A 25077-nucleotide genomic window follows, 5' to 3' on the forward strand; every position below is an offset into this window, starting at 1 on the left:
GATACCTGGGAGTGAGTTACGGGACCGGGATCTAATCGAGGAGTTTGAGGTGGTTATATAGAGTCATAGAGGTTTACAACATGGAAATATATACTATATATAACAGATACCCGGCAATGAGTTACAGACTGGAATCTAATCGAGGGGTTTGGATGGTTTATATATAGAATAACAGATACCCGGGAGTGAGTTACAGACTGGAATCTAATCGAGGGGTTTGGGGTGGTTTATATATAGAATAACAGATACCCGGGAGTGAGTTACAGACTGGAATCTAATCGAGGGGTTTGGGTGGTTTATATATAGAATAACAGATACCCGGGAGTGAGTTACAGACTGGAATCTAATTGAGGGGTTTGGGTGGTTTATATATAGAATAACAGATACCCGGGAGTGAGTTACAGACTGGAATATAATTGAGGGGTTTGGGTGGTTTATATATAGAATAACAGATACCCGGGAGTGAGTTACAGACTGGAATCTAATCGAGGGGTTTGGGTGGTTTATATATAGAATAACAGATACCCGGGAGTGAGTTACAGACTGGAATCTAATCGAGGGGTTTGGGTGGTTTATATATAGAATAACAGATACCCGGGAGTGAGTTACAGACTGGAATCTAATTGAGGGGTTTGGGTGGTTTATATATAGAATAACAGATACCCGGGAGTGAGTTACAGACTGGAATCTAATTGAGGGGTTTGGGTGGTTTATATATAGAATAACAGATACCCGGGAGTGAGTTACAGACTGGAATCTAATCGAGGGGTTTGGGATGGTTTATATATAGAATAACAGAGACCCGGGAGTGAGTTACAGACTGGAATCTAACCGAGGGGTTTGTGGTGGTTTATATATAGAATAACAGATACCCGGGAGTGAGTTACAGACTGGAATCTAATCGAGGGGTTTGGGTGGTTTATATATAGAATAACAGATACCCGGGAGTGAGTTACAGACTGGAATCTAACGGAGGGGTTTGGGTGGTTTATATATAGAATAACAGATACCCGGGAGTGAGTTACAGACTGGAATCTAATCGAGGGGTTTGGGTGGTTTATATATAGAATAACAGATACCCGGGAGTGAGTTACAGACTGGAATCTAACGGAGGGTTTTGGGATGGTTTATATATAGAATAACAGATACCCGGGAGTGAGTTACAGACTGGAACCTAACGGAGGGGTTCAGGGTGGTTTATATATAGAATAACAGATACCCGGGAGTGAGTTACAGACTGGAATCTAACGGAGGGGTTTGGGATGGTTTATATATAGAATAACAGATACCCAAGAGTGAGTTACAGACTGGAACCTAACGGAGGGGTTTGGGATGGTTTATATATAGAATAACAGATACCCGGGAGTGAGTTACAGACTGGAATCTAACGGAGGGTTTGGGGAGGTTTATATATAGAATAACAGATACCCGGGAGTGAGTTACAGACTGGAACCTAACGGAGGGTTTGGGATGGTTTATATATAGAATAACAGAGACCCGGGAGTGAGTTACAGACTGGAATCTAACGGAGGGGTTTGGGATGGTTTATATATAGAATAACAGATACCCGGGAGTGAGTTACAGACTGGAATCTAACGGAGGGGTTTGGGGTGGTTTATATATAGAATAACAGATACCCGGAGTGAGTTACAGACTGGAATCTAACCGAGGGGTTTGGGGTGGTTTATATATAGAATAACAGATACCCGGGAGTGAGTTACAGACTGGAATCTAACGGAGGGGTTTGGGATGGTTTATATATAGAATAACAGATACCCGGGAGTGAGTTACAGACTGGAATCTAATCGAGGGGTTCGGGGTGGTTTATATATAGAATAACAGATACCCGGGAGTGAGTTACAGACTGGAATCTAACGGAGGGGTTTGGGATGGTTTATATATAGAATAACAGATACCCGGGAGTGAGTTACAGACTGGAATCTAACGGAGGGGTTTGGGATGGTTTATATATAGAATAACAGATACCCGGGAGTGAGTTACAGACTGGAATCTAACGGAGGGTTTGGGATGGTTTATATATAGAATAACAGATACCCGGGAGTGAGTTACAGACTGGAATCTAACGGAGGGGTTTGGGATGGTTTATATATAGAATAACAGATACCCGGGAGTGAGTTACAGACTGGAATCTAACGGAGGGTTTGGGATGGTTTATATATAGAATAACAGATACCCGGGAGTGAGTTACAGACTGGAATCTAATCGAGGGGTTTGGGTGGTTTATATATAGAATAACAGATACCCGGGAGTGAGTTACAGACTGAAATCTAATCGAGGGGTTCGGGGTGGTTTATATATAGAATAACAGATACCCGGGAGTGAGTTACAGATTGGAATCTAACCGAGGGGTTTGGGTGGTTTATATATAGAATAACAGATACCCGGGAGTGAGTTACAGACTGGAATCTAATCGAGGGGTTCGGGGTGGTTTATATATAGAATAACAGATACCCGGGAGTGAGTTACAGACTGGACTCTAACCGAGGGGTTTGGGTGGTTTATATATAGAATAACAGATACCCGGGAGTGAGTTACAGACTGGAATCTAACGGAGGGGTTTGGGATGGTTTATATATAGAATAACAGATACCGGGAGTGAGTTACAGACTGGAACCTAACGGAGGGGTTTGGGATAGTTTATATATAGAATAACAGATACCCGGGAGTGAGTTACAGACTGGAATCTAATCGAGGGGTTCGGGGTGGTTTATATATAGAATAACAGATACCCGGGAGTGAGTTACAGTCTGGAATCTAATCGAGGGGTTTGGGGTGGTTTATATATAGAATAACAGATACCCGGGAGTGAGTTACAGACTGGAATCTAACGGAGGGGTTTGGGATGGTTTATATATAGAATAACAGATACCCGGGAGTGAGTTACAGACTGGAATCTAATCGAGGGGTTCGGGGTGGTTTATATATAGAATAACAGATACCCGGGAGTGAGTTACAGTCTGGAATCTAATCGAGGGGTTTGGGATGGTTTATATATAGAATAACAGATACCCGGGAGTGAGTTACAGACCGGAATCTAACGGAGGGGTTCGGGGTGGTTTATATATAGAATAACAGATACCCGGGAGTGAGTTACAGACTGGAATCTAACGGAGGGTTTGGGATGGTTTATATATAGAATAACAGATACCCGGGAGTGAGTTACAGACTGGAATCTAATCGAGGGGTTCGGGGTGGTTTATATATAGAATAACAGATACCCGGGAGTGAGTTACAGACTGGAATCTAATCGAGGGGTTCAGGGTGGTTTATATATAGAATAACAGATACCCGGGAGTGAGTTACAGACTGGAATCTAATCGAGGGGTTTGGGGTGGTTTATATATAGAATAACAGATACCCGGGAGTGAGTTACAGACTGGAATCTAATCGAGGGGTTCAGGGTGGTTTATATATAGAATAACAGATACCCGGGAGTGAGTTACAGACTGGAATCTAATCGAGGGGTTCGGGGTGGTTTATATATAGAATAACAGATACCCGGGAGTGAGTTACGGACTGGAATCTAACGGAGGGTTTGGGATGGTTTATATATAGAATAACAGATACCCGGGAGTGAGTTACAGACTGGAATCTAACCGAGGGGTTTGGGATGGTTTATATATAGAACAGAGACCCGGGAGTGAGTTACAGACCGGAATCTAACGGAGGGGTTTGGGATGGTTTATATATAGAACAGAGACCCGGGAGTGAGTTACAGACCGGAATCTAACCGAGGGGTTTGGGATGGTTTATATATAGAACAGAGACCCGGGAGTGAGTTACAGACCGGAATCTAACGGAGGGGTTGGGATGGTTTATATATAGAACAGAGACCCGGGAGTGAGTTACAGACCGGAATCTAATCGAGGGGTTTGGGATGGTTTATATATAGAACAGAGACCCGGGAGTGAGTTACAGTCTGGACTCTAACGGAGGGGTTGGGATGGTTTATATACAGAATAACAGATACCCGGGAGTGAGTTACAGACTGGAATCTAATCGAGGGGTTTGGGGTGGTTTATATATAGAATAACAGATACCCGGGAGTGAGTTACAGACTGGAATCTAATCGAGGGGTTCAGGGTGGTTTATATTTAGAATAACAGATACCCGGGAGTGAGTTACAGACTGGACTCTAACGGAGGGGTTTGGGGTGGTTTATATTTAGAATAACAGATACCGGGAGTGAGTTACAGACTGGACTCTAACGGAGGGGTTGGGATGGTTTATATATAGAATAACAGATACCCGGGAGTGAGTTACAGACTGGAATCTAACGGAGGGGTTGGGATGGTTTATATATAGAATAACAGAGACCCGGGAGTGAGTTACAGACTGGAATCTAATCGAGGGGTTCGGGGTGGTTTATATATAGAATAACAGATACCGGGAGTGAGTTACAGACTGGACTCTAACGGAGGGGTTGGGATGGTTTATATATAGAATAACAGATACCCGGGAGTGAGTTACAGACTGGAATCTAACCGAGGGTTTGGGGTGGTTTATATATAGAATAACAGATACCCGGGAGTGAGTTACAGACTGGAATCTAACGGAGGGTTTGGGATGGTTTATATATAGAATAACAGATACCCGGGAGTGAGTTACAGACTGGAATCTAACCGAGGGTTTGGGGTGGTTTATATATAGAATAACAGATACCCGGGAGTGAGTTACAGACTGGAATCTAACCGAGGGTTTGGGGTGGTTTATATATAGAATAACAGATACCCGGGAGTGAGTTACAGACTGGAATCTAATCGAGGGGTTCGGGGTGGTTTATATATAGAATAACAGATACCCGGGACTGAGTTACAGACTGGAATCTAATCGAGGGGTTCGGGGTGGTTTATATATAGAATAACAGATACCCGGGAGTGAGTTACAGACTGGAATCTAATCGAGGGGTTCGGGGTGGTTTATATATAGAATAACAGAGACCCGGGAGTGAGTTACAGACTGGAATCTAACGGAGGGGTTTGGGATGGTTTATATATAGAATAACAGAGACCCGGGAGTGAGTTACAGACTGGAATCTAACGGAGGGGTTTGGGATGGTTTATATATAGAATAACAGAGACCCGGGAGTGAGTTACAGACTGGAATCTAATCAAGGGGTTCGGGGTGGTTTATATATAGAATAACAGATACCCGGGAGTGAGTTACAGACTGGACTCTAACGGAGGGGTTGGGAGAACCATTGTGATGCACTCACCGGACTGGAAGAAGGATTTCTGGCAGTGGTGGCATTGGAATGGACGATCTTTGGTGTGAAATCTCTTGTGAACAACCAGATCACTGAAAGTATAGAACAACACATGAACCTCAAACCAGTGAATTGCCACAGTGTTCAGGGAGAGGCTCTCCCAGCTGAATAGTTTCTTCAAATTGTCCCCATACCTGGCTCTGAGGAAGCCCTTCCCACACACGTCGCACTTGTGGGGCTGTGTGCCCGTGTGAATGTGAACGTGTCTCCTCAGGTCGCAGTGCTGGATGAACTGGCGGTCACAGTGTGGGCACTTGTATCTGGTATCTTCCTGCAATAGGAGAATGGGGGGGGGGCCGGGGGGGAGGTGGAGAGAAAAGAGTAAGTTTAAGTTTATTCATTAGTCACACAAGTAGGCTTACATCAACACTGCAATGACGTTTGTGTGAAAATACCCAAGTCATCTGTTTGGGTCAATGCACCTAACCAGCACGTCTTTCGGACTGTGGGTGGAAACCGGAGCACCCGGAGGAAACCCACGCAGATACGGGGAGAACGTGCAGACTCCGCACAGACAGTGACCCAAGCTGGGAATTGAACCTGGGTCCCTGGCGCTGTGAGACAGCAATGCTAACCACTGTGTCACCGTGCCGCCCATGGGAGTATTAGCAGTGGCTGCAACAGAATATCTAACAGCCCAAAAGCAGAGGGGCTTCAGTGACCCCTCTGTTGCCAGTGACCCATTGAAGTTTCCGAGTAACTTCAATCTCTATCACTAAGAAAACAAAGAAAAACACCAGAAGTATTTCCACAATCTCCACTCGTTGCCAGTGACCCATTAAAAACCATCGGAATATACTTAGCAATGCCAGGATTAAAGTGCTGCTTTCCCTGTTCAATTCCCAATGTTTGGATCACAATTGCTGAGTGCCCACGGGCAGTAGACCCACAAGGACCGAACCTCAGCAGCTGGTGGATATCCCTGCAGTCAATCCCTGTTAACTGGGAGCAGGATCTCTGACTGACTCTCTCTTTCCCAGGGTCTGCTGTGGCTGGGTTGGTGGCCACTCTCACTCTCGAGTCAGTCGGTCAAGCGATCAAGTCCCACTCCAGAGACTCAAACACAAAAATCCAGACTGATATTTCCAAGCAGTACTGAGGGGGTGCTGCACTGTCAGAGGGGCTGTCTTTTGGAAGCTCCCTCTCAGTTGGAGTAAACGATTTCATGACACAATTTTCAAAAGGGTTTACCCCAGTGTCTTGGCCAATATTTAACCATGTTTTCAAACATTACAGTAAGAGCTTTAACAACACCAGGTTAAAGTATATCGACACAGACATACTTTAACTTGGTGTTGTTAAAACTCTTACTGTGTTTACCCCAGTCCAACGCCGGCATCATTCAAGCATTACAACAGCGACCACACTTCACAACGACTTAGAGTCATAGAGGTTTATAGCATGGAAACAGACCCTTCGGCCCAAGTTGTTCATGCCGCCCTTTTTTTTAACCCCTAAGCTAGTCCCAATTGCCCGCGTTTGGCCCATACCCCTCTATACCCATCTTACCCATGTAATCGCCTAAATGCTTTTTAAAAGACAAAATTGTACCCGCCTCTATTACCACCTCCAGCAGCTTGTTCCAGACACTCACCACCCTGTGTGTGAAAAAATTGCCCCTCTGGACACTTTTGTATCTCTCCTCTCTCACCTTAAACCTATGCCCTCTCGTTTTAGACTCCCCTACCTTTGGGAAAAGATATTGACTATCTCGCTGATCTGTGCCCCTCATTATTTTATAGACCTTTATAAGATCACCCCTCAGCCTTTTACGCTCCAGAGAAAAACGTCCCAGTCTATCCAGCCTCTCCTTATAACTCAAACCATCAAGTCCCGGTAGCATCCTAGTAAATCTCTTCTGCGCTCTTTCTAGTTTAATAATATCCTTTCTATAATAGGGTGACCAGAATTGCACACAGTATTCCAAGTGTACATTGATTGTAAAACACTTTAGGACATCATGAGGTCATGAAAGTTGGGTTATAAATGTTACAATCCCAGCTGGTGTTATTACTGGGCAAGTGGAACTGATAGATCCTAACTTTTATTTTTAGTTTAGGAGTGTGGAGGGCAGCTCCTGAACAGAGTCACAGAGTCTGCTAATAAACTTTCAACAAAATAATAAAACATTTATTTAACAAGGTGAACTATATTACACTTCGCCCACAACTTTATCTTTACAGATATATATACAGATTTGTAAGGATAACACCAAGTTACAAGATCTACCTTATACTCTCATGTTCACAGTGAGTACACAGCCCAGTAAACCAATTGGTGGCCTGTGATCAGACACGCCACACTCTAAAACCAAGTAACAGGTGCTACCCCAAACGGATGCTATGGATCTCTCGCCAACACCCTCTGAAACATTTGTCACACTGTGAGCCAACTGGTCTCACTGGAACTCTGTTTTCCTATCTCTACTCTCAAAGAACTCAACATGGAACGTCCTCCCAGACTTCCCCTTCACTTAGCCATCTTCAACAAGGTTCTGCCCCCAAGGTTTCAGTCTCTCCCTCTGATGTCCCTCTCCCCTGGATGGTCACATGCATTCAGGTTTAGCTTTCCAAACACACTCTCAGATATTCAGCTGTACCAACAGAACACCACTGCTCTGCAAGCCCGTAGTAAGGAGTTACAGCCCTTGGCTGTCCATTTAGATCTCACTTCTCACGGGCCATTTTGCTCTTAGGCCGCTTCCTACAGCTGAAGGAGCCTTCCACTCCTCCTCACTCATAACTTCACTGAACAGCATCTGTTCCAAATTCCTGTTCCTGGATTTGCCTGTCTTCTTGGGACCTTCCTGTCCCAATCCCTGGCTTTTGAAATGTTCTTCTTTAGTTTGGGACTTGCTATCTGTCCCTTTTCATGTCTTGTCTGTCGTGATACTTTCTCCAACTGAACTAAGACTACATCTCTGTTTTTCCCTGTCTCGGGGGGGTTCCCCTCTCTGGACCCCTGTTGATGGGCAACAGCATCATTTTTTCTACCTTGCGTTTGCTTCAACATCCCTTCAAGAGTTGTAAAACCTCATTAAAAACACGGGTATACAAACAGCATCCAGGACGAAGCAGTCGCTTGATTGATACTCCAACCCTCTTCACATCCAATCCATCCACCACCGATGCACAGTGGAAGCTGTCTGTACCATCTACAAGATGCACTGCAGCAACTCACCAAGGCACCTGTGACATAATCTTCCAAATCCATGATCTCTATCACTTAGAAGGACAAGAGCAGCAGATACCTAGGAACACCACCACCTGGAGGTTCCCCTCCAAGCCACCCACCATCGTGACTTGGAAATATATAGCCATTCCTTCACTGTCGCTGGGTCAAAATCCTGGAACTCCCTCCTGAACAGCACTGTAGGTGTAGCTACAGTGGACTGCAGCGGTTCAAGAAGGCGACTCATCACCACCTTCTCAAGGGCAATTAGGGAGGGGCAATAAATGCTGGTCTAGCCAATGATGCCCACATGTTGTGAAAAAATAAATTAAAAGACTCGGCCATTCAGATTCTCACACCAATACCAAGAAGAACTGCAGAATTTTCATCCCTCTTAAATATTCTTTCCTCAAAAAAAATTCACTTAAAGTGAAAGTTCTGACTAACCATTCTTTATCTCGCAAAATGAAAAAGATCTTCCACCATCCTGGGACTCAGGATGTAATGCAGCACTTCACACAGAACTCAAGTCCAAAGATGCGTGGGTTAAGTTGATTGGCCATGCTGAATTGACCCTTAGTGTCAGGGGGATTTAGCAGGGTAAATGTGTGGGGTTACGGGGGTGGGGGTTGGGTGGGATTGTCAATGGTCCCCGTGGCCTCCTTCTGCCCTGTGGGGCTTCTGTGATTCTCCTCTTCGAAATCCTGTCTTGGGATCTTTTACAGAATCTTGGCAGATTGCTCCCTTGCTAATCCACTGAGACCAACTGTACACCTTCATCACTGTCCTCCCTGCAATCGGCAAACTTAGCACAATCCAAGAGTACAGCAGGTCAGTGAGGCCCAGTTACTACTCTGTAATTCACACACCAGCAGGGAAGAGTTGCTGGCAAGGCCGAGTGTTCATTGTTCACAACTGCCCTTGAGAAGGTGGTGTTGAGCCACCATCTTGAATGTAACTGGGTGGCTTGCTGGGCCATTGCAGAATGGGGGATAATGTTACTGGAATGTAGAATCCCTACAGAGCAGGAGGCCATTCAGCCCATCGAGTCTGTACCGACCACAACCCACCCAGCCCCTATCCCCGTAACCCCACACATTTACCCTGCTAATCCCCCTGACACTAAGGGTCAATTTAGCATGGCCAATCCACCTAACCCGCACATCTTTGGACTGCGGGAGGAAACCAGAGCACCCGAAGGAAACCCACGCAGACGGGGAGAACTAGCGCTGTGAGGCAGCAGTGCTGACCACTGTGCCACCATGCCGTTATGGAACAGGAGGTCTGAGTTCTAGGTGATGGTGGAGATGTACGGTAATTTTTCAAGAAGCCCAAACTACCAACCTCGGTGTTAACCATGTGAATCTTCTTATGCCGGACATAGTTGCCACGGCGATTAAACGTCAAACTGCAGAGGTAGCACTTGTATAATTTCCCATCTGTTTCCACATCTGGTTCTGTGCAAAGAAACAGATTTCAGAGCTATTAGTTTAGGAAGCTGTGCACTGAGTCAGCTAACAGCTTGATGGTGGCATGGGATACTTACCTTCTTGCTTTGCTGACGGCTCCTCTTGGCTTGTTTCCTGAGATACGGTGAAGACCAAAGACCCAGCCGAAATCACAGCGTCAGCTGTAGCCAAGGTGAACCTCCGAGGACCCGTTTGGAGCAGCACCTGGGAGGTGAAAGGTCACATGCCAATATAAATAAACGTGTTTAATTGGAACTTGACATTTTTGTCACGCACTCAGGAAGGTGAGGAATGCTAATTTCAGAGTTTTGACCAGCACATCCCAATTGAAGCAAAGCACAGCTTTTAAACAAACAAAAATCTCCCTCTAACTGTCCCCATCAAACACTCCCAGGACAGGTACAGCATGGGGTTAGATACAGAGTAAAGCTCCCTCTACACTGTCCCCATCAAACACTCCCAGGGCAGGTACAGCACGGGGTTAGATACAGAGTAAAGCTCCCTCTACACTGTCCCCATCAAACACTCCCAGGACGGGTACAGCACGGGGTTAGATACAGAGTAAAGCTCCCTCTACACTGTCCCCATCAAACACTCCCAGGACAGGTACAGCACGGGGTTAGATACAGAGTAAAGCTCCCTCTACACTGTCCCCCATCAAACACTCCCAGGACAGGTATAGCACAGGATTAGATACAGAGTAAAGCTCCCTCTACACTGTCCCATCAAACACTCCCAGGACAGGTACAGCACGGGGTTAGATACAGAGTAAATTCCCTCTACACTGTCCCCATCAAACACTCCCAGGACAGGTACAGCACGGGGTTCCATTGATTTTTTAATTCATCTCATCCATTGGAATGTTTTTCAACATTTAAGGCAGTGTATAAGAGCAAGTTGCTGTCCCAACATCAACAGCAGGAAGGTCTTACTGAACAGGCAGCATTTTACCTGTAGGTGTCACAATCCCGCCCCCTCACGGTGTCCACGGTACCTGGGTCGGGTGTAGAAGTTCGGTGATGGCAGCTAGGTCCTTTCCGTACATTTTGATGCCATTGGGTAGCTCCAGTATCACCTCCTGGGGCACCTGGAGCTCCAGGCTCTCCTGGGGTACCGTCGACAGGACCAAGGCATGCCGCTCGCTCCTCTCAGCCAAGGGGTCAGCCTGCTCCTCGCTTTCTACCTCCTGGCACTCTGTCAGGGGAGGCATCGCAATCTCACTCAGCACCTGTGCCGTTTCCAGGAGGTCGGAGTTCTCTGTGAGGAAGAAGTGGAAGGCAGTCCCCGTCAGTACATGCAGACAGTCCGCCCAAGCGAAACCACAACCTCCAGATCCAAATCCAAAACCACCTACTGGTGGTTTGTATGGCCAGAGTGTTGCTGCCTCTCCCATTGTAAGCGGCACAGTGGTTAGCACTGCTGCCTCACAGCTCCAGGGACCCAGGTTCAATTCCAGTTTGGGTCACTGTCTGTGCGGAGTCTGCAAGTTCTCTGCAAGTGTCTGCGTGGGTTTCCTCCGGGTGCTCCGGTTTCCTCCCACGGTCCGAAAGGTGTGGTTCGGTGCATTGACCATGCTAAATTCTCCCTCAGTGTCCCGAACAGGCGCCAGAGTGTGGCAACTAGGGGATTTTCACAGTAACTTCATTGCAGTGTTAATGTAAGCCTACTTGTGACAATAAATAAACTTTAAACATTGTAATGGACCTCTTCAATCCCAGTGGCAGCTCAGCAGGAGAGGGGAGAAGAAACTCAAAAACTATCGAAAAGCATGGGGAGGTCAGTGATTTACCATTTCACCTACTCTTCCTGGAGTATGTTCCTTCAGGCTCACAGAGGGCCCATGGGACTTGCAATAATACAGCACTTTTCACAACCTCCAGTCCTCTCAAAGCACTTTACACCAAATAAGTAGTTTTTGAAGTGTAGACATTGTTGCTGTAATGGAGGAGACACAACCCATGTGCAGTAAGCTGCACAGAAAGCTCCCATAAACAGCAATCTGATCACGACCGGGATCTTTGGTTTTGTCCGATGTCAGTCGTGGATTTAGATATTGTCCGGGACACCCGGAAGATCTCCCGCGCTCTTCCTCAAAATACTGCCATGGGATCTTTCACAATCACCCAGAGGCAGAAGGGGGCCTCCTTTTCATCCAAGACACGGCATCTCTGACAGTGCAGCACCCCTTCCCTGGCTGTCAGCCTGGATTTTGTGTTCACAGGTCTGGAGTGGGACTTGAACCCAGAACCATGAGACTCAGGGTTAAAAGTTCTATCCAGTGGAATTAGACCAGGGACTTCAATAATGTGGGTGAATAGATAAGTTTTTGGCTTGCCAAAGAACTCAAGAGAGTTAACGAGAGGTTTAATCGAGGTGCTCAAAATGAGGAGGGGATTTGATAGATGTGGAGAAACGGTTTCCATTTGCAGGGAGGTCATGAATCAGAGCCAACAATGCTTGAAACCCATCTCTCCACTCACCTGATGAAGGAGCAGCGCTCTGAAAACTCGTGGATTCCAAATAAACCTGTTGGGTTTTAACCAGGTGTTGTGAGACTTCTTACTGTGCCCACCCCAGTCCAACGCCGGCATCTCCACATCAATGTTTGAGATAACTGGCAAAAGTACCAAGTCAGGGGAGATGAGGAGAATTTATATTTTTACGCAGTGGGTTATGGGTTGGAATGCACTGCTTGATAGGATGTTGGAGGCAGATAAAAACTTGTAAAGGGAAATTCACAGACCAGGGGGCAAAGAGCAAGGGAGTGGAGACTAACTCCTTCAAAGAGGTAGCACAGGCATGCTGGGCCGAATGGTCTCCTTCTCTGCTGTGAGTTTCTATGAGATAATAAAATAGGGAAAAGTGCATTATTTGAAGGCCCCAAATTAAACAGGTGCAGCAGCACTGCCCAGAACCGGAATATTCTTCAAAGGATCACACAGGATAGTGGTCGGTGCAGACTTGATGGGCCAAATGGCCTCTTTCTGCACTGTGGGGTTTCTATGACAGGATGGGGCAGCACAGTGGTTAGCACTGCTGCCTCAAAGCGGCAGGGACCCGGGTTCGATTCCCAGCGTGGGTGACTGTGTGGAGTCTGCACATTCTCCCCATGTCAGCGTGGGTTTCCTCCGGGTGCTCCTGTTTCCTCCCACACTCCAAAGATGTGCAGGTTAGGTGGATTGGCCGTGCTAAATTGACCCTTGGTGTCGGGTGGAACAGCAGGGTAAATATGTGGGGTTACGGGAATAGGGTCTGGGTGGGATTGTGGTTGGTGCAGACTCAATGGGCCGAATGGCCTCCTGCACTGTAGGGATTCTATTCTATGGGAGGAGGCCATTCAACCCATCATTGCCAGTGTTGGATCTTTGAAAAGGTCCCATTCATCTTGGGGTTCTGGACTGATCCTCTGATGCTCCTTGTGGTGTGCCTTTACCTTTCGGATGCTGTGGGCTTTGAGCGGTGACAGCAGTCCCATCAACCTGTCCACTTCCAGAAGCCGAGGCCTCATTCGGGACATCCGGCACGAGGAGGCAATCGCCATGGGCACTCGCCAGTTCTGAGGCTAGGTTGCCCACAATCACCGGCCCATCCGCTGCAGCCTGGCTGCCCAGCGGCAGAGGCTGTGTCTCCGGTTGCATATCCAACGAGGCGGCAACTCTGTGAACTTCCTCACCTTGTGTCGGGGCTGGTTCCGGTGTGAGGTTATCGGCTTCGAGCTGTCTGTCACCTTCTGCCATCTCACTGGTGATGATCAGCTCACCCGCCGGGCACTCTTCAACTTCCATTTGGCCAGCTGTGGGCAGCAACATTGATTCAATCAGTAATGGCGTAGGCAAGATATCAGATCTAAGAATCATTGAAGCCCTACAGTGCAGAAGGAGGCCATTCGGCCCATCGAGTCTGCACCAACTACAATCCCACCAGGCCCTACCCCCATAAACCCATGCATTTATCCCTAGTTAGTCCTCCTGACACTAAGGGGCAATTTAACATGGCCAATCAACCTAACCCGCACATCTTTCAGACTGTGGGAGGAAACCGGAGCACATGACGGAAACCCATGCAGACACTGGGAGAATGTGCAAACTCCACACAGATAGTGAGCCGGGAATCGAACCCAGGTCCCTGGCGCTGTGAGGCAGCAGTGCTAACCACTGTGCCACCCCATTTTTTTCTCTTCTTTTCTTTTAGAATCATAGAATCCTACAGTGCAGAAAGAGGCCATTCGGCCCATCATCTACACTTTCTTAGAATTCACTCTCAGGAACTCAGGCCTAAAGAAAGGAAACTCCTCCCACACTCATGTACTCTCTCCTCATCCATTTAATCTCCTCCCACAGCTCACGTAGACTCTCCCCAAACAGACTCTCCCTTCCATTTAATTTTTTGAGGGGATGCTCTGTATAAACACTGCCTGGTCCACAGTAAGAATATATATAGCTTCAGAACGTCAAACAAACACTCCCGGTTCTCCATTCTGAAACCCTTTCCTCCGCAGACAATATTCCTCTGCCCAGCTGCAATAGAAGCATGGTGGCCTAGTTGACTATCTCAGCCTAATCCCATCCCGGTAAACCTCCAGCTCCTTGCCAATAGGATATTTATCCAGTCCCGTATTGAAGTTATTGTACTGACTCACACAAAGACCCCACTGTCTTGTTGTAAATGCCAATAAAACAGCTTGCACATAAGAAAACAAAACACTGGAGCAGGACCAGACCACATGTATCCTTGAGATAAAGGAAAATTATTGCAGATGCTGGAATCTGAAACAAAAGTAGAAAATGCTGGAAAATCTCAGCAGGTCTGACAGCATTTTCATCACAGAGTTGACAAAGGTTACCCAGACTCAAACGTTGGCTCTATTCTCTCTCCACAGACGCTGTCAGACCTGCTGAGATTTTCCAGCATTTTCTGTTTTTGTCTCCTTGAGCTTGTTCGACCAAACTTTAAGATCACAACAGATCTTTGATCTCAACTCCACTTTCCCACCCTATCCCATATCTCCTGATTTCCTTCGAGTCCAAGAATCAATCAATCTCAGTCTTTAATATCCTCAATAACTTTTTTAAAATTCTTTCGCGGGATGTGGGTGTCCCAGGTTAGACCCAGCATTTATTGCCCATCCCTAATTGCCCTTGTGAAGGTGATGGTGAGCGGCCTTCCTGAATCGCTGCAGTTCACGTGGTGTAGGTACACCCACACTGCTGTTAGAGAAGGAATTCCAGGAGATCCAGGTACCTTTTCAATGAGCTGTGGGTCACTGCCTTCACCACCAAACCAGGCAGTGAATTCAAAACACCCACCACCCTCTGTGTGAACAAGTTCTTCCTCCTGTCCCCTCTCATCCTTCTATCAATCACCTTAAATCCGTGCCCCCTGGGAATTGACCTCTCCGCTAGGGGAAACAGGGCTGCTCTGTCTCCTCTATCTAGGCCCCTCACCATCCAGTACACCTCAATCAGGTCATCTCTCAACTTCCATTGTAGTAAGGAAAACAGCCCCAGCCTCTCCAATCTCTCCTATAGCTGCAATTTTCAACATTCTTTGAAATCTCCTCTGCACCCTCTCCAGAGCAATTATGTCCTTCCTGTAATATGGGTCCAGAACGGTATGCACAATTCCAGCTGTGGCCTAGCCTGTTTATACAGTTCCATCATTACATAACTGCTTTTGTATGCTATACCTCGTACAGTCAAGCAAACATTCCGTATGCTTTCGTTACCACCTTATTCACCTGTCCTGACACTTTCCGGGACCTGTGGGCATGCACTCCAAGGTCTCTCACTTCCTCTAACCCTCTCGATATCTTCCTGTTTATTCCATTGCTTTGTTTGCCCTCCCCAAATGCATCATCCAGACTTTTCATAGAATCCCTACAGTGCAGAAGGAGGCCATTTGGCCCATCGAGTCTACCCGACCACAATCCCACCCAAGGCCTATCCCCACAACCCCATGCATTTATCCTAGCTAGTCCCCCTGACACTAAGGGACAATTTAGCATGGCCAATGCACCTAACCCGCACATCTTTGGAATGCGGGAGGAAACCGGAGCACCCGGAGGAAACCCACACAGACATGGGGAGAATGTGCAAACTCTGCACAAACAGTGACCCAAGCCGGGAATCGAACCTGGGTCCCTGGCGCTGTGAGACAGCAGTGCTAACCACTATGCCACCGTGCTGCCCGCACTGGATTGTCTGGATTGAATTCCATTGCCACTTCTCCACCCACTCAACCAAACCATTGATATCATTCTTGAATCGACAGCTGTCCTCTTCACTGCCAATGACCAATTTTTGTGTCATCTTCAAATTTCTCAATTATGCCTCCCACAGTTAAGTCTAAATCATATACAACAAACAGCAAGGGCCCCAACATTGAGCCCTGTGGAATTCCACTGAAATCTGTTTTCCATTTGCAAAAACATCCATTGGCCATTACCCTGGTTCCTGTCACTGAGCCAATTTTGGATCCAACCTGCCACCTTCTCCTGTATCCCATGAGATCTCACTTCTCTGACCAGTCTGCCATGTGGGACCTTGTCAAATGACTGAAATCCATGTAGACAACATCCACTGCACTACTCTCATCAATCCTCTTTGTTACTTTCTTAAAAAGTTCTATTAACTTAGTAAGACATGATCTTCCTCGAACAAAATCATATCCTTGGTCAATCTGTACCTTTCTAAGTGACAGTTTATCCTGTTTCTCGGAATTGATTCTAATAGTTTGCCCACCACCAAAGTCAGATTGACCAGCCTATAATTATTTGGTCTATCCCTTGCACTCTTTTTAAATAATGGTACAACATTTGCAGATCTCCAATCCCCTGGGACCTCACCCGCATCTATTTCCTCCCTGCCTTTAACAGCCCGAAAAACAATGCATCTGGCCCTGGTGATTTATACATCTTCAAGGATGCCAGTCCCTTCAGTACATCTCTCACGATGCTTGCTGTATCGAATATATCTCACTGCTCTAACTAGAATTTCTGCATTACCCCTCTCCTTAGTGAAGACAGAGTCAAAGTATTCATTGAGAACCCGGCCCACATCTTCTGAATCCACCCATAGTTACCGTGGACAACTCTGATAGGCCCTATCTTTCCTTAGTTATTCCCTTGCTCTTAATGCATTGGTGAAGCATCTTTGGGTTTTTTTTGATTTTACCTGCTTATATGTTTTCTTATCTTTTTGTTTTCCTAATTACCTTTACTTCATCTCTGTACTTTCTACACTTCTTTAGGCTGGGCAACAAATGCTGGCAGCATTGCCCACATCTCATGGAAGAGTGAAAATATTACAAAATACACGATCGGTGACACCGTGAGACCAGGATGACAAACCAGTCCAGATTTTCAGTGTCTGTGCATGGGCTTCCCGACACATCATTTGTCCCAGATTCCTCAGGACAGTGACTGAGGAAACTGCTCCGTGTTTCATCTTGCACTGCCTGAGTGGGGCGGGGGGTGCGGTTCTGGAGAGGGATCTAGCAGCAAGGGAATGGGGGTCTTGGCCCTCAGTGACAGCATTCAGGCGTGACTCCAAAGGGGATCCAGTCGCATCCAGCAGATCATCACTTTCAGGCCCAATGGAGAGGAGAGGATCCAAACAGGTCCAAGAATGAGGAGGATCCAGACAGCCCTGTGGAGGATGGATGGTGGTGAATGGGGCTGCTGAGTAAAGGGAGGGGAGGAGAGGGGCTTCCGAATATCCCCGTGCAAGGAGGGGAGTTGGGTGCGTGTGGTGGAGTGCAATGTGGAAAACCTAGGAGCGGAGTGTTGAAGGGTCCAGGAAGCAGAGTGTAATTTTAGGATTTTATATGCGATATAATATCATGGGCACAACCTTAAGTAACTCATTTGAGCCTCCTTGTCGATGCTGAGCAGATTATTCCCCTGAAGTTCCCGCCCCAGGTTCTCTAATCTCCCCCCTACTGTCTCTAATCTCGCAGCACCATCACCCCATCCCCTCTCCTGGACCCTAATCTCCCACATATTTTCCCCCCCAGTGCAGGAGGCCTTTTGGCTCATCGAGCCTGCACCAACAACAATCCCACCCAGGTCCCATCCCCGTAACTCCACATATATTTACCCTCCTAATTCCCCTGACACTAAGGGAGAATTTAGCATGGCCAATCTACCTAACCTGCATATCTTTGGACTTTGGGAGGAAACCCACGCAGACACGGGGAGAACGTGCAAACTCCACACAGACAGTGACCTGAGGCCAGGAATCGAACCCGGGTCCCTGGCACTGTGAGGCTTTGGCTTTTGCTACCAAATAAACCTGTTGGACTTTAGCCTGGTGTTGTTAAACTTCTTACTGTGAGGCAGCAGCACTAACCACTGTGCCACCCCCTGCCTCAGAAGTTTCTCAAGTTGGGGAGGGGGGGGTGATGATACACACTCCCTTTTCTGAAGCCTGTCAGAAAAATGTCACCTTAAAAGCAGACCCTAAAATGTCAGTAGAAAGCAGCAACTTTAAAAAAGAAAAATAAATAGTTCAAGATGTTGTATTATTGTCAATGCTCAATAAGGTGTTTTGGGGAGAGGTACAGATAAACAATAACTAGAGAAGGCAGCAGCAGGATTACAACAGAGCTATAAAGTTGCAATCAATTTGCAGAAACAGTTTGATGTGAAATTAAATCATTGCAAAGGGGTGAATGTTGCTGAGAATCTCCTTGTCTCCCAGAGATAGGAAATAGTTACCATTCTCTCTACAACACAGACTTTCTCCCCTCCCTCTCTCCCAGTTATCAGTGTTTTGCTTTGCTCTGCTGCTGAAGATTCCCTCCCTGTAAAGTTTTGCCATTTGTAAAGTTTTTTTGGTCATTTTGCCCACCCTGGTCAAGGCGATTCCGCGAAGAGCAGCAGCAGCATCCGCGAAGCTCAGGGCGCCGCCATCATGAGCAACAAGGAGAGCGCGGAGACAGGAGCGGCGGCGGGCGCCGCCCACAGCGCCCCCAACCCGCCTGGAGGACCACACTGCAGATACTCCTGCTGGAGCATTATCATGGACATTCAACCCCTACATACTTACACTGAATTTAGGCCACTCTACGCAAGGTCCATACTGATGGTGATAAAATTACTGCGGATGCTGGAATCTGAAACAAAGACAGAAAATACTGGAAAATCTCAGCAGGTCTGACAGCATCTGTGGAGAGAGAATAGAGCCAACGTTTGGAGTCAGGATGACTCTGATGTCATCTGACGAAGGGCCATCCAGACTCAAAACACTAGCTCCATTCTCTCTGCACGGATGCTGTCATTGAGTCATAGAGCAATACAGCACGGAAACAGGCCCTTCGGCCCAACCAGTCCGTGCCGACCATGATGCCCTCCCAGCTAGTCCTAATTGCCCACGTTTGGCCCATATCCCTCCAATCCTTTTCCATCCATGTACTTATCCAAATGCTTTTTAAATGTTGCTATTGAACCTGCATCAACCACTTTCTCTGGCAGCTCATTCCATAGGCGCACCACCTTCTGTGTGAAGAAGTTACCCCTCAGGTCCCTTTTAAATCTTTCCCCTCTCACCTGAAACCTATGCCCTCTAGTTCACAATTCCCCTACCCTGGGAAAACCTGCTGAGATTTTCCAGCATTTTCTGTTTAAAGTCCATTCTAGTGTTGTTTTTAAAGTTTATTTATTGGTGTCACAAGTAGGCTTTCATTAACACTGCGATTAAGTTACTGTGAAAATCCCCTAATCACCACACTCTGGCATCTGTTCGGGTTCACCGAGGGAGAATTTAGCACGGCCAATGCACTTAACCAGCACGTCCCTCGGACTGTGGGAGGAAACCGGAGCACCCAAAGGAAACCCACGCAGACACGGAGAGAATGTGCAGACTCCGCATAGACAGTGACCCCAAGCCAGGAATCAAGCCCGGGTCCCTGGCGCTGTGAGGTAGCAGTGCTAACCACTGTGCCACCATTCTGCTCATATTATCCTAACTGACGCAATCTCTTCTCATACGTCAGCCCCACCATCCTAGGGATCAGTACGGTAAACCTTCTCTGCACTCACTCTAGAGCAAGTACATCCTTCCTCAGATCAGGAAATTTTAAAAACAGATGGCACTGTTAGAATCTGTGAGGACTTCAAGCTCACCGTCAACCCAGCTGCGTGTGGATCAATACCCACTTCCTCTCACTGAGGCAGGAGGGAAGACATTTTTGAAGGCGGAGCTTTCACAGGCCTATCTACAAATGGGTGCCGTGGAAGAGTCCCAGTGACCTCTGGCAAAGTGACTTCCCTTTGGCATCATGTCAGTGCCAGCCATTGTCAACAAAACAAAGGAGATTGTCATCGACTTCAGGAGGCGTAAAGGAGAACATGTCCCTGTCTACATCAATGGGGACGAAGTAGAAAGGATCGAGAGCTTCAAATTTTTAGGTATCCAGATCATCAACAACTTGACCTGGTCCCCCCATGCTGACACTATAGTTACGAAAGCTCACCAACTTTCTCAGAAGACTAAGGAAATTTAGCATGTCAGCTACAACTCTCACCAACTTTTACAGATGGACCATAGAAAGCATTCCTTCTGGTTGTATCACAGCTTGGTATGGCTTCTGCTCTGCCCAAGACTGCAAGGAACTACACACGGTCGTGAATGTAGCCCAATCCATAATGCAAACCAGCCTCCCATCTATTGACTTTGTCTACACTTCCCGCTGCCTTGGAAAAGCAGCCAGCATAGTTAAGGACCCCATGCACCCCGGACATTCTCTCTTCCACCTTCTTCCATCGGGAAAAGATACAAAAATCTGAGGTCACGTACCAACCGACTCAAGAACAGCTTCTTCCCTGCTGCCATCAGACGTTTGAATGGACTTACCTCGCATTAAGTTGATCTTTCTCTACACCCTAGCTATGACTGTAACACTACATTCTGCACTCTCTCGTTTCCTTCTCTATGAACGGTGTGCTTTGTCTGTATAGCGCGCAAGAAACAATACTTTTCACTGTTTGTTAATACATGTGACAATAATAAATCAAATCAACTTAAATCAATCAAATCATTTTCCAGAAGGCAAATAATCAAAATCTAAGTGGGTTATCGGGGGTCCAGTGCTACCTGGATGATGTTTTGGTGACGGGCTCCACAGAGGAGGAGCATTTGAAGAATCTAGGAGAGACCTTCAGAGATTTGCAGGAGCAAGGGGAATGTGAATTCTTTGGAGATACGATCAAATACTGGGCCACGTCACTGATAGTGACAAGGCACCCAAGAAAATGGATGCCATTATCAAGGCTCCTAGACCAGAGAACGTATCGTAATTGCAAGTGGGGGAATGTCCAGAAGGGAGAGACTGTGCTGGTCAGGAACTACAGCCAGGATTCTCCCGGCCCGTTGCGTTGCTCCAGCGGCACGGTAGCACAGTGGTTAGCATTGCTGCTTCACAGCTCCAGGGTCCCGGGTTCGATTCCCGGCTCGGGTCACTGTCTCTGTGTGGAGTTTGCACATTCTCCTCATGTCTGCGTGGGTTTCCTCCGGGTGCTCCGGTTTCCTCCCACAGTCCAAAGATGTGCGGGTTAGGTTGATTGGCCAGGTTAAAAAAATTGCCCCTGAGATGCGTAGGTTAGTGGGATTAGCAGGTAAATATGTGGGGGTAGGGCCTGGGTGGGATTGTGGTCGGTGCAGACTCGATGGGCCGAATGGCCTCCTTCTGCACTGTAGGGTTTCTATGATTTCTATGATGATCTCGAGTCTCCCAAGCACTTTTTTTAGCGCATTCAGCTCTGCATCGGAAATCAGCGCAGAGGTGATTATCATATGGAAATTACAATTTCCATATCATCAGCAGGCCCGGGATGGTATTCTCCTGCCCCACTTGCGTCTCCCTCTCCTGCCAAGAGTGGTTCCCTCTGCGGGGTTTACAACAGCTAACAGGAGACAGATGTCCTCACCCCACTGGTGGGGGCAGAGGCCATTAAGGTCTCCCCGGGAGGTCGGAGGCAAGAGGGGGTGCCCCTTGCCAGTGCCAGCCTGGTATCCTGGCACTGCCCAAGGGGCAACTGGAGCAGTGCCAAGGAGACGGGGCCAGATTGGCATGGCATACTGGGGCGGACGGGACCGAGTGGGGGTGATTGGCGGAGGGGATCCCACTGCCACTCTGCAAGTGGGCATGGTGGGAGAGTGTGGGAGGAGGCGATCGGAGCTAGGCCTGGGGGTGGGGGAAGATTGGGGGCTGGCCTGGGAGCTCCAGTAGGCCAGGGATTGGGCGATGGGGGTGTCTGGAAAGCCAGCGACCAGGGGGGTTGTGGGACAGGCCAGCGATCAGAGGCCAGCGATCGGAGACCAGCGATCAGGAGGCCAGCGATGGGGGGGGGGTCACTGCGCATACACCAATCTCCGCTCTGACAGATCGACTTATGCGCGGTGACCCATTCAGCACTATGCTGTCAGCCTCTCGGGTGGGATTAGACCCCTACGTACCAGAGTGAATCATGCACCCTGTATTGTTCAGCATGTTGGAGATTCACTTTGTTAAGTACGCCCAAAAAACGGGAAATATTTCCTGCCTGTTGGGCACTTTGTTTTATTTTGGGAGAATCCCAGTCTACATGTCTGGAGAGTAATGGGTCCCAGTGATGGTGGAGACCCAGATGGGACCATTTTCCTATACGGTGCAGACCAGGGATTGGGACTGCTCTGGAGGAGGCTCACGGATCAGCTGGTCACCGCACCTTAGCAACAGAGGGAAGTCCCCCAAGATTCCAAATCATTTCGGATGGAGCCAGAGGAACTGCCTGAGCCAAGTGTCGCTGAGGCAGGGGTCGTCTTACCTCGGGGGGGGGGAAGACATTGGTAACATCTATGGAAAGTAGAAACCAATCTCAAGGGGAAGCTATAGATATGCGACAAGAACTTTTAGGAAGTCAGAAATGAACACCCGAGAAAGCCTCTGAGACGAGGAGACGTTCATCTGGGAACCACCGTCGCCTAGAGAGACTAATTGTCAGTGTAGACACTAATTGGATGCCTGATTTTTGGGGGATGGGGAAGGAGTTGTCATTCATTTTCCATGTTGCATGTTTTTCATGTTTCCTTGTATATAGTTTTGACTTTGTATATATGTTGGAATTAATACTCACATAATTTTGTAAATATGTACATCTGTTATATGGGAGTTTTGAAATAAGAGGGGAGGGTGTTATGCATTTAGTTGGGTGGCTACCCCTTTAAGAGAGTGGGCCAGGTGACCTGGGGCACAGGCTCCACCCAGGGTGAAGCTTGCTCGAGTCAGTCTTGTACTGAGTGTGCTACTGTTAAGACATTGAATAAGCCATTCCTGTTTGGTTTACACCAACCTACCTCAAACATAGGCCGGAATCTTACCACCCCGCCTGCCACGGGAATCAGAGTGGGCGAGGGATGGACAATGGAAGGGTCCACTCGGGTGGGATTTTACGGTTTCGGGACGAGCGAGGGCATAAAATCCCTAATACCTTTGTTCCCCAGGGCTTCCTGGTGTCATGTTGCTCATTGAGTACTTCCTTGTCAAATTACTCCTTCCAAAGTGTATCACCTCACACTTTTCTGGGTTAAATTCTATCTGCCACTTATCCGCCCACTTGACCATTCCGTCTATATCTTCCTGTAGCCCAACCTCACTGTTAATCACCCGGCCAATGTTTGTGTCATCCTCAAACTTACTAATCCTACCCCCAACATAGTCACCTATGTTGTTTATATAAATGACGAATAATAGGGGACCCCCGCACTGATCCCTGTGGTACGCCACTGGACACTGGCTTCCAGTCACTAAAACAGCCTTCTGTCATCACCCTCTGTCTCCTACAACTGAGTTAATTTTGAATCCACTTTATCAAATTACCCTGTATCCCATGTGAATTTACCTTCTTTATCAGCCTCCCATGTAGGACCTAGTCAAAAGCTTTACTGAAATCCATATAAACTACATCAACTGCACTACCCTCATCTGCACGCCTGGTTACCTCCTCAAAAAATTCAATGGTGGGGGAGGGTTTGGTAAGCCTAGATTGGGTGATAGTGGCCCCTGGAAAATACTGGTCTGTTTAGGGGAAATGGTGGGTGGGGAGAGATTTTCCTGAATTTCTGGAGATGGAAATAGAGTTGGAGCTGGAGTAAGAGGGGGATTTACTGGAGGAGGAAGAAGAGGTGGTGAGGATGGATGGATCTCCGTTGGAGTTCTCTCATTTCACCTCATTCTCCTGTTGTATCAGGTGTAGTGACCCTTAGGTTAAATCACCACCTGTTAGCTCTCCCCTGAAGGGGCAGAGCAGCCTATGGTCCTCTGGGACTATGGCGACTTGACCTTTTCACTTTATTACAATTCGCCATTTTAAGCAAACTCTTTCTTCTCTTGCCTCAAGTCCCATTTCCTGTAAATTTTTGGGAAAGCAGAATGTACCGTCTACAAGATGTGCTGCAGCAACTCATCAATACTCCTTCAGTAGCACCTTTCGAAGCCACAGTCTATACTTTCTAGAAAGACAAGGGCAGCAGATACCTGGGAATACCACCACCTGGAGGTTCCCCTCTGAGCCACTCACCATCCTGACTTGGAAATATATCGCCGTTCCTTCACTGTCGCTGGGTCAAAGTCCTGGAACTCCCTCCCTAACAACATTGTGGGTGTGCCTACATCACACGGACTGCAGTTGTTCAGGAAGGTGACTCACCATCACCTTCTCAAGGGCAGTTAGGAATGGGCAATAAATGCGGGGCCCAGCCACCGACACCCACATCCCGTGAAATAATTAATAAATAATGGGCGAAATTTTACCGGCATGTCCGCCCGAGGTCCGTACAATCCCGCCCGAGGCCAATGGAGAATGCCGTTCTCCGAGCCTCGCCCACCCCCGGAATGGGGGCGAGCATGCCGGCAAAATTCCAGCCAACATGTATTCCTCTGTTTTGACCCTACAGCTGTGAAGGTGAGTTTTGTTTTGGTTCCTTTACAGAACATGAGCTGCACAAATTAGTGGATAATCTCCACATTGTTCCTCCTGTACAGATCACCAAATACAAATCATGTGCCTTTCACATAACTCTGCCTTGGTGTCATCTTCCCCTCTGAGTTCAAATCCCCTCCTTGATTTACAAGCACTCATTGTGTGTGTCATTTTATTACATAACTGCGCTA

At 47.4% G+C, this 25077-nt stretch overlaps 1 protein-coding gene across 4 annotated transcripts in view; it reads right to left on the reverse strand.

The window, feature by feature from the left end:
* The window catches only part of LOC144500342 (uncharacterized), a 41677-nt gene extending 17082 nt beyond the window's left edge, over positions 1–24595 (reverse strand). Inside the window, exons 1-8 of one of the 4 annotated variants that reach the window (XM_078223089.1) lie at positions 24485–24595; positions 18975–19041; positions 13361–13720; positions 10922–11184; positions 10005–10131; positions 9803–9915; positions 5422–5558; positions 5237–5319 (exon numbers count right to left, since the gene is read on the reverse strand). In XM_078223089.1, the coding sequence (XP_078079215.1) occupies positions 5237–5319; positions 5422–5558; positions 9803–9915; positions 10005–10131; positions 10922–11184; positions 13361–13712 (1075 nt within the window). In that variant the 5' untranslated portion in view covers positions 13713–13720; positions 18975–19041; positions 24485–24595. Of the gene's footprint in view, positions 1–5236; positions 5320–5421; positions 5559–9802; positions 9916–10004; positions 10132–10921; positions 11185–13360; positions 13721–18776; positions 18858–18974; positions 19042–24484 lie in introns of those variants that run through there. The other 3 variants (XM_078223090.1, XM_078223091.1, XM_078223088.1) reach the window with 3 other exon arrangements.
* Positions 24596–25077: the final 482 nt, after the last annotated feature.

Source organism: Mustelus asterias, chromosome 11 (genome assembly GCF_964213995.1).
Source record: "Mustelus asterias chromosome 11, sMusAst1.hap1.1, whole genome shotgun sequence".
Classification (NCBI taxonomy): domain Eukaryota; kingdom Metazoa; phylum Chordata; class Chondrichthyes; order Carcharhiniformes; family Triakidae; genus Mustelus; species Mustelus asterias.